Genomic DNA, 13,171 nt, shown 5'->3' on the forward strand with positions numbered 1-13,171 from the left:
GGGGGCCGGGGCGGCGCGGCGGGGCCGGGGCGCGGGGCGGGAGCCGCGGGCGAGGCGGGGCGGCGCGGCACGGCGGCTCCGCCGCGTGCATGTAGATGAGATCCCCCGGAGCACGTCACCGCGCACCGGCGCTCTGCGTTCGGGGCGGCGGAGAGCGAGGGCGGGCGGGAGCCGCCGGAGGAGGCGAGGAGGCGGCGGCGGCTCCGCAGCCAGCAGCGGCCGGGCTCCGCGCCCCGCGCCCCCCGCGGCCCCCGCTCCATGCCGCCCGGCCCGCCGCGGCGCGGCCCCCGCGGGGCGAAGGCGGGCGCCGGGCGGGGAGCGGCGCGGCGGTGCTGAAGGACAGCTCCGCTCCGCGCCCCTGCGCGCCCCGGGCGCGCCCCGCCGCCGGGTGGCCGCCAGGCCGCCGGCCGCCGCGCCTTGATGTGCCCCCCGCCACCGCGCCGGCGGCTCCCATGGCGGTGGCACGGAAAATCAAAACTTTGTTGACGGTGAACATCTTGGTCTTCGTGGGCATCATCCTCTTCTCCGTCTACTGCAGGATCCAGGACCGCTCCCAGGAGCTGGTGCAGATCGTCCGGAGCGCGGACCGCCGGGCCAGGAGCCGCGGCGCCAAGGTGGGCAGCCTGGCTGACAGGGAGTCCATCCTGCAGCGCCTGGACCACCTGGAGGAAGTGGTCTACAACCAGCTAAATGGTACGGAGCGCCGGGAGGGGGTGCGGCGCCGGTCCCGCGGTGCCCCGTGTCCTGGGAGGGTGCTGCAGATTGGGGAAGAGCAGCCGAAGTGCCCGCCCGCTGGGGAGGGAAGCCCGGGCACCGTTCGCACCCGCCCTGCTGCTGAAGTGCTGAAAATGAAGGGAAGGAGGGGGCCGCGGGGTTTTGCTGGAGGGATTTGCTGAGCCCCCCTGCCAGCTCTCGGTCCAAAGTCAGGACTTCCTCAATAGAGACAAAGTTAAAGAGGCTGTGGAGTTCACGGGTTTAAGGACTGGTGGAGGTCCCTACAAACTGTATCAGGTTTTATCGTTTGCCTGGATATATTAACTCTGCATGGGGAGGTGTTTGTATAGCAAATGCACTGCTAGGTTATAGCTGGAAGTCATGTACTTGGTCTCAGAACTAGTTTAAAAGCATTCTACCGAGTTCTTACGTTGTGTACTTTTAATAGTCTTTTTAAACATAGCACCCATATGTTTTCCTAATGACTTTGCCATTTAAATTTGATATTATCTTTGGTGAGGAGGGGAAGCATCTATCACTTCTTTTTATGATATTCCGTTCTAACTCACCAGCCTTGAAAAATCTTGGTAGGTGAGCAAAGAACCCTTCCATGGTAGTTAGAACAGGCTAAGCCACAAAAGTTGTTATAGGACAGCTAACGTTTCGTATAGAAACTAATTCTTCAAAACAGGTGCATTTGTATTTGCATAGATTTGTAAAGTTCTAAATGTGGAACATCGAAGAAATAAGTATGTGATTAAATACATCAGTGCTTTGGACAAGAAGAGGCTGAAGGAGTGAACTTTTACGTGAAATTATAATATAAATGTAACATTTAGTGTCTAGCACCAAATAAAACTTCCGGTGGAAATATGTTTAAGTATATTAAATGTGCTTCTAGGCTGCTTGTGAAAATCTCCCTCGTAATATTGATTTAACAAAGGCTACCGTAGTCTCAAAACGCAGACAAATAGGAGGGTTAGGATAAAGTACATCTCCTGTTAGTGCTTTCTGAATGACTGTACGAATCGAAGCAGGTTAGGCTGCGATGGTAACACGCAGTCTGCGCCAGCAAGTGTTAGAGAACAGGCATCCCCTTGCGCACTCATCTATGAAACGGGGAAGAGAGAAGGGGAATGTGGAGTGTGGGTGTTAGTCACGAAAACACGCATTCATGCATTGGAGGGAAAGTGTCACCAGCTGTGTTTCCTAACCATATTTTGGAGCAGTTTTGAAGAATGTAGGATTTCAGAGGGAAATCCTCCTCCCAAATTCAACAAAGCCATAGAATTCCCTAACTCAATTAGATTAGTCCCCGGGCTATAGCCATTGTGGCTCAACTGAATGTTTCTTTTGGCCCAAATTGATTTGTTCTTGGTGGCGTACATAGGTGAGACTTCGGGTGGGATTTTACCTGCTCTGGGTTCATCTCGGCGCAGCATCCCCTGGAGAATCAGCAGGAGTCCTTAATGTATTGGGCAGGCACCATTGCACGTAAGGACTGGGGCTTCACAGTAAACAGGAACTTCTCTGTAAAGTATGCCTCTGCTTTGGGGACTTTTTTCTTCTTCTTTGATTTGGTTTGTTGGATATGGAAGTTCACAGTGCAATTGAAATGTTATGTTGCTTCTTCAGGTCACGACAAACACTGTGGGCAGTTTCTTCTTCTTGAAAGTTCTTACACAGGAAACTACAGAAACTTTTTCAAGCTGAGCTGTTCAAATTTCCTGTTCATTTCCCTTCAGTTTCTCTCTGACATGCTTGGGTTTTTTATCACACAGTGGTATACTAACACAGATTAATTATTTCATCGTCATTGTGAAAAGATACTTTGTCACTTTCTTCTTTTTTTTTTTTCTTTCTCTATCCTGTGGCAACACAGCTAAAAAGTCCTAAGAAAATAGGAGGTGCTCCACTGAAATCATCGGAGTTGCATCACTGTAAGTGAAATCAGGATCAAGCATCGCTGTTTGGGTTTAGCTCACCGCTATTCCGTTTTTAATATGACTCATTACTTATGCCATTAATGGGCACAATGCTGCCCTGGCAGCATTGAGATGCAGGGAGCCTGGCTGTGACAATGCTCTGCCGTGTCTCACGGGCGGTCTCAGACATTGCCCTGTACGCTGCTTTATCACGAGGTTAGAGAGCCGAGGCCTTGTCGCGTGTTACTTTTTAATGAGGTGGGTCACAGTCACTTTTATAGGGAGAGACAGAGATGGGTAGACAGATGTTATTCATAAGGAATACGAATTCCTTGCATACCCAGAACACCTGCAAGCACCAGGAGTTTGAGTCCAGCTCAATGTTATTGTTACGGTAGGTCTGTCCAGACCAGTGTTTCAATTTTCTGCTCTTGGTTCTTTCTGTTTTGACATCAGCAAATTTAGAGCTACCTGTTAAGTATGTTTTGGTTTTGGTAATAAAGCCTTAGTGTTCTTTTATTTCATTCTTCTCTTCTGTTCTGATTAGTCCTAAACTGGTAAGACCTTACCTGGATTTTCTAGGGACTCTGTTGAAGATCCAGTGTAATAGAAAGACGTTTCTGTGAGAGACCAGCCCTGCAGCTGCAGCCATACAGAATTTCGTTTCCGTCACACTTATTTGTTTTCATGCAATCAAAGAAATGTTATTTGAAAGCATACCTTCTGCAAGGAAAAATAAACACAAACAGTTACCTTACAAGTGTATCAAGAGGCAACCTAACACTGACCACTAGACAACTCATTAACTTTTCAGTCTGAACAAAAACTGCGTACGGTGCCCTTGGAGGTGCGTGTCCAATGCACAGGACCACGCCTGAAAGTCAGCAGAAGGCTGGTCCTTGCCGTTACCTTTGGCAGAACAAGAATTTTTAGAATAGAACGAATGGGAATTGCCATGATTCCCTGCAGAGTTGTGCAGACGTAGACCCAAACAATAGTTTTCAGTTGGCTCGTGCTTTGGTTTTCTATCAACTTAGAAAAATAGGATTTTTGAAAGCTTTCTTTACGCTCGGTTGCTGCTGGTTTTGGTAGAAGTAAATGGATGGAGCGCTGCGAAAGGAAAGGAAAGCAATGAGATGTGTCAGTGGAATTTCCTTGGTGAAACTTTATATTACCTCTTAATATTTGACTTTGAGTATAATATTTCTTTCGAAAAACTGAGTTATTCTAGATCTACTTCATCAATCTATAGATTTTTTCATTTTTACTATGCTATTTCTGTTGATGAATATGATTGATTGTCAGTCAATGCAGAACTAACACCAGGTAGACTTAGTAGCAATTCATGAAATGGCTTAGTGATAACACCTTGGTATTTTCTTCCTTTGCCTCTATTTTTTGTAAAGGGGAAAAAATAAAGAGAGATTTACTTTTTTCCCTAATCAGGTTTGCATCTGAGTCTGTTGCTAATGATTTACCACAGAGGATAAAGAATTTCTGATGCCCTGACTACCGCATAACCTTTCGTGCCAAAAGCAATTGAAGGGTCAGACTACAATTTCACTGTAATTGCCTTTTTCCCTTTTCACTGTCTCTTTCCAGTAATACACAACAATCAATACAGCATGTAATTAGATTTCATTCAATCTGCAAAGATTAAGAGAGTTTTCATCTTCTCATTACGTATGCTCGCATCATGTCTTCCTACCCATGTCTTCGACATTAGACCTCTTTGACCTGTTCTGTTGCAGACGTGGAGGGCTAAGTCTGGAGTATTCCCTTGAATTTGACAGATTATCGTTCTTTACACATCATAATTTGATTTTGCTCTCTTTGGGAAGATTAAATACAAGAGCAATTTCCAGTATGATAAATGGGTTTTATATTGCATGTGCATTTCATGGAGGAGGCTGGGGAAAAAAGTGGACAATTCATGTAATTGCAGCACACAGGCTTAAAATGATGGAAATAGCAGGTCCTAGGTGCAGAGGACTGATTCATGCAGGCTGTGACTCCCGATTTTTAGAGTGTACTGGAAGCAAAGTGATTGCATTTCAAATTCAGCCTGGCAATCTGCATACTTAAAAGGTACGGTAGTGTTTTTAAAAGGACAGTTGATTCTTCATGGGCTTGGGGCTGGTTGAAAATGGTTCCAAATTTCCATATCGAAAGTAAGGGTTGGGAACAGGCTGCAAATGAATCATGCGAAAGTCCACATCAGATTTGTCAAAAAGAAGCTTTTACAGCTGGCAACTTCTAGTTGAAGAGTAATTCCTTTGCAGAGAAGAGCGGTAAATCCACGTGCGCATGGAGGAAGATTAATGAATAGCCAGCCTTACATTAATGACACTGCACCTTCTCATACCCACATACAGGTTCTCATGTTATAACTATTTCTATTTAATTTGGTTATGGTCTGATGCTAATATGCATCTGACAAAATTAGCATATAATTATCTCCAAAAGTATCAGCTTGTTTGTGGGGACTGCTCTCAGCTATGAGCTTTCCTCGTACTGGTCGGAAGCGTCTTCACGTGGTCTCATTTTGAGGATTTTTTTTAAGGAATGCAAGGTTGGGCCTAGTGAAGGCAGGAATGAAAAATACCAACTAGATTTTCTTTTTCTTTTATTTTTAAGTTAGGCTGCAGCTTATCTGTTTACCACACAGCATATAACAAGTATTTTCAATTGTTCTGGATCAGTTACTCAAGCTTAGGTAAGTGAACATTGTTACGGGCCTGACCTTCAGTATTGCGAAGTCCAAAAGACTGATTTCCACTTCATATTGGCTTTAGCTATGTTAGTGTTGATTTGTGTAGCTGAGGAAACTCATAATCATTGATTTCAGGAAGGCCAAGATTTTATTCCTCAAAATAAGGGAAGAAACCATCATGAGTCGATATTTGGATAACCTCTATAAAGATATAATATTCGAAATAGTATTACTCTGTTTAGGCACTTTAGGAAGAAAAGGTCTAAAGGTTTGGTAGAAAAAAGAGAGTGTATCTCTTTTGTAAAATGGGCAAAAGTGCATTCAACTCCTCAAAATATTGGCAAATACAAAAAATATATCTCCATTTCAGCAGCACATCAGTGATTTTAAAGTCTCTCCCTGTACTTTGTGTTTCATATACCGGTAGCTATTTTTTTATGTAGTGTTTCTGCTTTTTGCGTTTGTAGCTGAGAAGAAAGCTTATTTTGACAGAAAAATCATGTGGTAATTTTATCATTGACTCATTCATTTGTGTAGAACTTGAATCATTTGTACTATATAGGATTAGAAGCAATGTTTACAGAGGTGGAAAGAAGATCTTTGACTGATGTTGATTTTGTTGCCTTTTAGGAGGTATTCCAGTGCAGCTTCTTTCCATTTCTTCGTAGAGTGGCTGCAGTTGGAAAAGCAAACATGGGTCTGTCATCTTTCTAATGAAGAGCTGCGGTGTGGTTGGTGCACATCTCTAAGCACCATACGGGTTTAGAGGATTAGCAAACCTGGCTTTAACTTAATACTCTTGATAGTGGGAGGTTGGGTTGTTTTTTGAGGTTAGGGTGTTTTTTTGTTTATTTGATTTTTTTTAAGTAAGTAAAGGCAGGTAGTAGTTAAACCAAGAGCATCACTTAAGAATGCAGTTCCAGCCACTGAGTGCATGGCTGTTCTCCAAGGAAATAATAAGATTTATGAAAGGAAGGAAAAGAAATGAGTCATGTTTAACAAATCTTCATTTTATTAATGCCCCTCTCTAACCTTACTAATGGGTACTCAGTCTCTCTTTCTCAGTATACTTGGCATACTTTTTTATTATTGTTATTATTTGTGGGATTTCACTTGGTAGTCATTTCCATCACTTATTTTAAGCTGACAACTGAAGAGAAAAGAAAAAGAGCCTGTGATGTTCGGGATAACAGGAAGGAAGAAAGCCAATGACAGCAGAGCAGCTTCCAACCTTGTTGTAGTCCTATTGATCAAAACTGTCCTCTGAAATAAGAGAACTTTAGCTTCTGAGAATGAAAACCTCCCACTGACCCAAAGCCGTCTTCTCCTGAGAGCTCAGAGCTAAAGCAGCCAAGTGCTAAATGGATGTGCGTATGACTTGTGTCTGCTTTTCCTAAAACCCATAGCTATGGTACCATGGAAATGGCTGTGCATGTCTGAAAGCCTCATAGGTGGAGGCAAAACCTGTTTCAAGGACAGCGCGGCAGATGCAAACAGATTAAAAATTGTCTTTCTGCCCTATAGTTTTTATCCTTTCAGGTGTTCTTAAATATCCGGGTTTCCCAGACAGTTTTGGAGACAAACTACAGTGCAGCTGAGACTTGCTGGTTACTCAGCAAGTCCTGCAGGATGTAAAAAGAGCATAAAAATTACCTGCAGCAAGGCTATCTCCTGAGCCAAGATTGGGCTGACTTACGGAACAGAAGGGAGTAATCAGGGAGGAGCACGATGCAACTTGCGCTCAGGTCCTCTCCTTCAGCTGGGGTTACTTTGAGTTTAAAGGCATGGTGGTACTGCTGGGGATGAAGGTGACAATCTTGGTTCTGTAATTTATTTCTCAGTCTAATCTGCTAGGCTTTCCAGTTCGTATTTGCAAACTCTCCAGTACACTGAAGAGTATGGAATTTCACCTGGTGAAGATAGCTTCAAAGCTCGGTAGGCTTCATCTTTTCAGTGTTAGATTACCTCTAATTTCTGTTCTGTCTTCTTTCGTTGCCCACAGTATCTGCACTGGTAGCGTACAAGAGTGTGGCATGGATAATCTGTATGGCTTCTCTGGCATTGGTTTTTTGAACTCTGAAGCAGTAGGAAAGGGCCTTCACTTGCATCAACAAGAGGTCTTCTAAAACAGAGGGCATTGCGGATGTGATTGCTGTTTGTGGCAAAATGGTCATTTCTTCAAATTGAGCTTCACCAGCTGGCTTGCTGAAGTGGTGTCACCCCTGTGATCTGGGGTAGATGTAAATGGAGTGAGCTGTGTGTGCATATGCAAGCCTAGATGTCCAGGGAAATGGTATTTTGGGGCTGAGTTCTGCTTTCTTATCCCTCTGTTTGGCGTTCTCCTCCCACGGTGAGGGAAGCGGGCTTGCGTGTCTGTGGCTCTTTGCGCTAGCTTTTTATTCCACCTGGCTTAGCTGAATTGGGCTCTTTGCTCTGCATGGAAAGCCAGCGCAGCAGCACTTTCTGTGGGAAATCCAGTGGAACATCCAGAGGAGCTCTCACAGCAGTTTCCTACCCCTCTTACTGCATTTCTCAGGCCATTTCATTTCAGAATAGTTGTGTAGGTTGGTTTGTTTATGCCTCTTATGTCATCTTTGTGAAAGGTGCGTTGAGAGGGCTCACTTCAATGACTACAGACAAGTTTGTTGGTCTTGCAGTAAGAGGAAGAAATGGGTATCCTCAGGATAAAGTAAACCCACTTGCTGTTTGCTCCCAGGCTGAGCTCCCCTGTGTGCGTTCTGCCCCGTCTTGTAAAGCTGTCTTGTGAAGCAGATGTGGCTACCTGCCTCTGCCTCTGTTTTTCTCGGATGACTTGTTCTGAGGGATCTGCCCTCAAGCCAAGGACGAGCCTGGGACCATGAACTGTTTTGTATCCTCAGCGAGGGGAGACCTTAGTGAAACAAGGCAGTAGAAAAGGGACAGTTCTGGGAATCTCTGACAAATGGCAAAGGGCCTAACAGATTTTTTTTTTTTTTTTTTTTTCCCCCAAGTATGTCCTTGATTACTGACGTTGGAGGGGAGTCCAAGGGCAGCTGCAGAGTAGATTGCTGAGGAGACAAGACTGATTCTGCTTTGTCATTGTGAGCAGTGTGGACGCCTGCTTTTCTCAGGGGCTGAAGAGTTGTCTAAGTAAATGAGCAAAACATTTTTAGAAAAGGTGAGAATCTAGATTTCTGAATATTTTAAGCCTTGCACCACCTCCTATGGAGCCGTTCTCTAGAAGCCCTGCCACCGCAGTCTGATTTATACTTTTAATACTTGAGCTGTAATTTGCATGTCATCCTGGGAGAATGGGTAATGATTAAGAAAACTAAACCAAGGAAAGGGTTTTTGAAACAGCTTCTTTAAGCACTGCTACTTAAAAATGGTGCTGTCAGGCAGAGGTATTTGGTGTCAGTATACTACAGGAGGGGGTTACCTATTTCACAGCGTCATTTGGAAATCACATCTAAATAACTCAAACTCAGTGGATGAAATATGCCTAAAATATAAAGGAACATGTTGGGCCTTTGGGTTCTTTAGTGCATTTGCTTCAGTCTTAATCTCCTGGGTTAAATGTTAGAGAAAATGCCGAAGAGGCTGCTGTAATGCCAGTGTCTCCCTTGGGTTGAATAGCCACTGTAAAATAGAATAGCACTGGCGAAAGCCATGCTATCCCCCAACAGATCCCTGACGCCTCCTTCCTCTCCGCAAGGCCAAGACGTGTCTGTGGAAAGAAGCGGCTGATGTAAAGGCCTTTGTTATCTGCCTGCCGCTGGACTCCGCTCCCGGAGGACAATTCCTTGGCTGTACAAACCACTGCTTTCCCCTCTTCAGGCAATTAGCTGCGGCAGGAGGGAGAGGAGAACATCAGAGCCTGTGTAGGCAAAAGGCAGCCAAGGAACTCTATTATCTACCTTCTACTTACATTTCAGAGCTACTTGTACAGGCAATCCAGTTGCCTTTACTGGAGCACTCATGAGAATAAGTGCTCACTAGTGTAAGGGTCTCACACACTTTATAAGGCATGACTCAAACCGGGTTTGCTAGAGTTGCATTTGAATCACCGCTTGGTACAAGCAGCATAAAAGGTCTACCAACTAGGCTTTAATGTCTGATAAACTGATCAGGGAAGAAAATGGATCCTGCCAGGTCTCTCCCTTCTGTGAAGTTCTTTAAATATTCAGATACTGTGAAACACAAGTACTGTACTACCTACGGAGATTCACGCAGGGTTGTGTTAGACCGTGTAGAGATACCTGTGAGGGGTATCCTCTGCCATAGACTTCATAGGCTGGGGAAGCACAGAGCTGGTCTCTGTGGGATTACCAGTGTGTTACTCGTTTTTGTTCCTGAGGAGAACTGTTAAAAACCATGTCTGTGATACAGTCAGCAGTTGGGGTTAGTCAGGAACCTAAGTCAGGTGCAAATCTGACGCTGCTTTCTAAGCAAACTGCAGATCCTGCGAACCCCTGTTCTGCTGTCAGCAGTGCGTTGTGTGGACAGTGACAGATATCGCTGGTTGGGTGGGTAACTTGCTTAAATAGGTTTTTATGCCTGCAGCAATGATCCAAATTCTCCTCAGGTCACCCATGCGCTTAGTTCTCTTGAAGTCGGTTGCCTAAATTCATCCGTGTTATTGATCCAGAAGCATCAGTACAGCCAGTAGTTACCAGCATAGTAACTCCGGTAGTAAATTTGGCCAAATGAAGGTACTTCTGCTGCAGGATGAACAGTATATTGGCTAGTTATGATGATGTATATGTAGTATAAAGGATGAATTCATGCTGTGTCCCTGTACTACTTTAGTATGGTTGAGAACAGGATCCTTCCTCCCTGAAGGTTTTGGAGCGATTCCCCTTTGTAGTACCGATCTGGTGAGCTTTGTGTTTCTGCCTCTGACCCCTGCTACTGGAGTCTTTGATTGCTTCTGCGTTTGTGCTGTTTGGCTCCAGTTTGCATTTTGCAAAAAGAAGTACGCAGACTAGGAGGTCAGATTAGCAGCCTTATCGTGGCTGTCTTGCTCCTGGTATCTGAGCAAGCTTTGTTCAGAGATTGATATATCTGTTTCCACGGCACTGCACAGTGCTATCTACCTACCTCTTCCCACACCCCGTCCCTTATGTATGCTGCCGGACACGGTCCCCCATGCCCCAGCTACTGCCCGTGCTCCCCCATCCCTCAGCCAGGGCCTGCATGGTAGAAGCCCTTCACTTTTGACCTTTGAGATCGGCTTCTGCCTGTGGTAATTTTTGTCTCAGTTTGACAGCGCTGGGCAAATCGGTGCCTAACTCACAGAGTCTAACTGGGATCCAAAACTAGGCTTTTCCTCAAGATTTGATTAAATAAGTATTTTTAGCGTGTGTATGCAATTAAATGCATATGGGTTATCTGCATCCTAGCTGAATGCCTTGACCACTAGTATGTTGTTTAAAAAGCAAAAACAAAAGGAGGATCATATAACTTTCCCTTTCCTTTAGGTGAAGAATAAGACCTCTGCTGCATTCTTTAGAGCTGTGGGTCTTCTGTGGGCAAATGTTTTCAGACTTCAAAGCAAGGATGCGACTTTTCATTCCCGCCTTTTCATCATCCTCTGTTGACTAGCCCCATCCCGAGCCTCAGCCAAAGGTTTGCCCTCTCCCTGGAGGCAGAGTAGGTCCTTACCGCAAGCGCTAAGCTTGGACCCCAGATGCTAGCATCTAGGAGTTATCCTCAGTGCGTTAGAGCACTTTGGAATGCATCAAAACGTGGAACTCGTGCAAGGTCGCACACAGTCTCCAGTCCCTGTTTCCCACAGCCCAGACTAGCATCCTAGCCCAGGTGCTGCCGTACCGTTCCCAAAGCAAAAGGGGCTTTGTGGCACAGGAGCTCATTCTTCTTGGAAGGTATCCACCATGACACGTGGAAAGCCCTCTCCTGCAATACTGGAGAAGTTTGCTTCTCATTTTGTCTCTGTGGCATTTTTGGTGGGGTGATAGGGTTAATTGGTTGTTTTTCAGTTGGATTCTTTATGCTGGTTTTGTATTTTATTTGGCAATGGGGCCTTACTGCCCTTTTAGAAATTGAATTTATTTTTTCTATGGCTCTCATATGCCTCTAGGATGTGGAGCTTTTGTAAATAAAAATGTATTTTTTGTTATATTAACTCATTTTCAAGCAAGCCTTGTGTTGTAGAAAAGATTGGTAGCATTCTTTCCTGTGCATACTGAACTGAAGGCAGTGATAAGACTAAAAATATCCCCAATTGAAATAGCGTTGTACAACCCAAAGGTTAGTCTTCCTTGGGATTAAAATTTGCAGTCGCTTTATAGATTCCTTGTAAGGCAGATTTCTAGTCACCCAGCCATGTGTAAAATGAGGCTACTGATAGCTGCACAATTTTGCATCTGCAAAACGCAATCCCGTCGGTGACTACCACAAGCCCAAACGTGCTGATGAAGGGTGCTGGTACCCGTTGTGCTGGTGTCAGCTGGCCACTGAGGCTTACGTAGTCCTGTGCTGTTTGCTCCCGTACAGCGCTGTGCTGGAGGTGCTGAGCAGGGACTAGGCGCTGTTCGCACCTCTAATAGGAAAAACAGATTTTGCCGCACAGAGGTGTTAATCCTAAAACACGATGATGGATTGTAGGTGGCTCCACGTAACAGATGGGAGTGGAGTATGAGGTAAGAGTGAGCTGATAGTCTTCAAGTTATTAAACAACCTAATACTGAGCTGCCTGACTGCTGAACTAGTTGATGCTTACAACTCACGCAAGCAATGAGTGGGTTTGGCTTGCAAAAATGGGTGGTTGAGTGGTTTAGGTGTTAGCCCGTGTTAACCTTGGGTTTGGAAACCACATTTTTTTGGTAGTTCTGTTACATAATCTCTGTGTCACATGGAGAATCCCCAGAATCCAAGTCTGCGGATTTAGGCTTCTGGCTTCCAGCACCATTGCAGGGACGTGGGCAGGCAAATGCTCCACTGGAGCCTGCTTGTGTATTCCTTCCTGGTGACCAGTCTTTTCTCCCATTTCTAATGATCTTTTGCATCTGCTAGAGGTTGCAGCTCTCAACATGTGAAGAATGTCTTTTGTTTATTCACTGCTAGTATTGTAAGGAGCAGTGAAAAGATTTGCAGGTATTAATTAGAAATTCCTTGTCTTTCTTCAGTTTAATATTTGGCAAACTCACTCGGTATATCCTTCCTGGGATACTCCTTTAGGCGTAGACCTGAGCATGTCAGCACCTGCACTCAACCACTCCAGCTCTGAATACACAAAACCAATAATCTTTGATTTTAGACTTGTGCCAGCCCGATCCTCCTCCTGAAATAGATCCATCTGGCGCAATGCATTTTCATTCAACAGAAAATTAATTCTGGAGCGGAAGTGGCTTTTATAATGCTAGTATCCAGTGGGGTTATTATGTAAAACCTTCTGTTTTCTGAAAGAGTCAGCTTGGTATGGTTCCCATATTCACAGCCGTGTTCCCATTTCAAGCGTACAAAACCCTAAGCCAGGCTGCAGAGAGCCCTCTTAGATGAGGTCAGGGAATTAAGAATTTCTTCTGTGATTCATACTGAACCTGATCTGCCTAATAACTGGATTCTTTGTCTCCCTTTTTCTGTCACATGTTAAAAAGTTCACAAAGTGAGATTTTTAAGTCTTCCTTGCACAGTGAGAGGAGCAAACAGAAGATACGTGGAAACGGAGGAGAAATATTCGTAAGAGAACAAAGACACGGCCTAACTTTGAAGCTGGGATGGTGGAGCCCAGCATGCCAGTGGACACAGGCCGCGAGGTGCAGCTCTTGGAGAAGGCGTTGATCATTGCAGAGGGCATTTTGGATGTTACAGGACTTGT

General features: G+C 44.9%; 1 protein-coding gene across 1 annotated transcript in view; it reads left to right on the top strand.

Annotated features, from left to right (window-relative positions):
* Positions 1-452: 452 nt before the first annotated feature.
* The window catches only part of GALNT9 (polypeptide N-acetylgalactosaminyltransferase 9), a gene marked incomplete at both ends in the record, with an annotated part of 156,935 nt that continues 144,216 nt past the window's right edge, over positions 453-13,171 (top strand). The window contains one exon of the mRNA XM_082324928.1: positions 453-693. Coding sequence (XP_082181054.1) covers positions 453-693 — 241 coding nt within the window. The remainder of the gene's footprint in view (positions 694-13,171) is intronic.

Source organism: Platalea leucorodia (assembly GCF_965183815.1).
Source record: "Platalea leucorodia genome assembly, chromosome: 12".
Lineage (NCBI taxonomy): Eukaryota > Metazoa > Chordata > Aves > Pelecaniformes > Threskiornithidae > Platalea > Platalea leucorodia.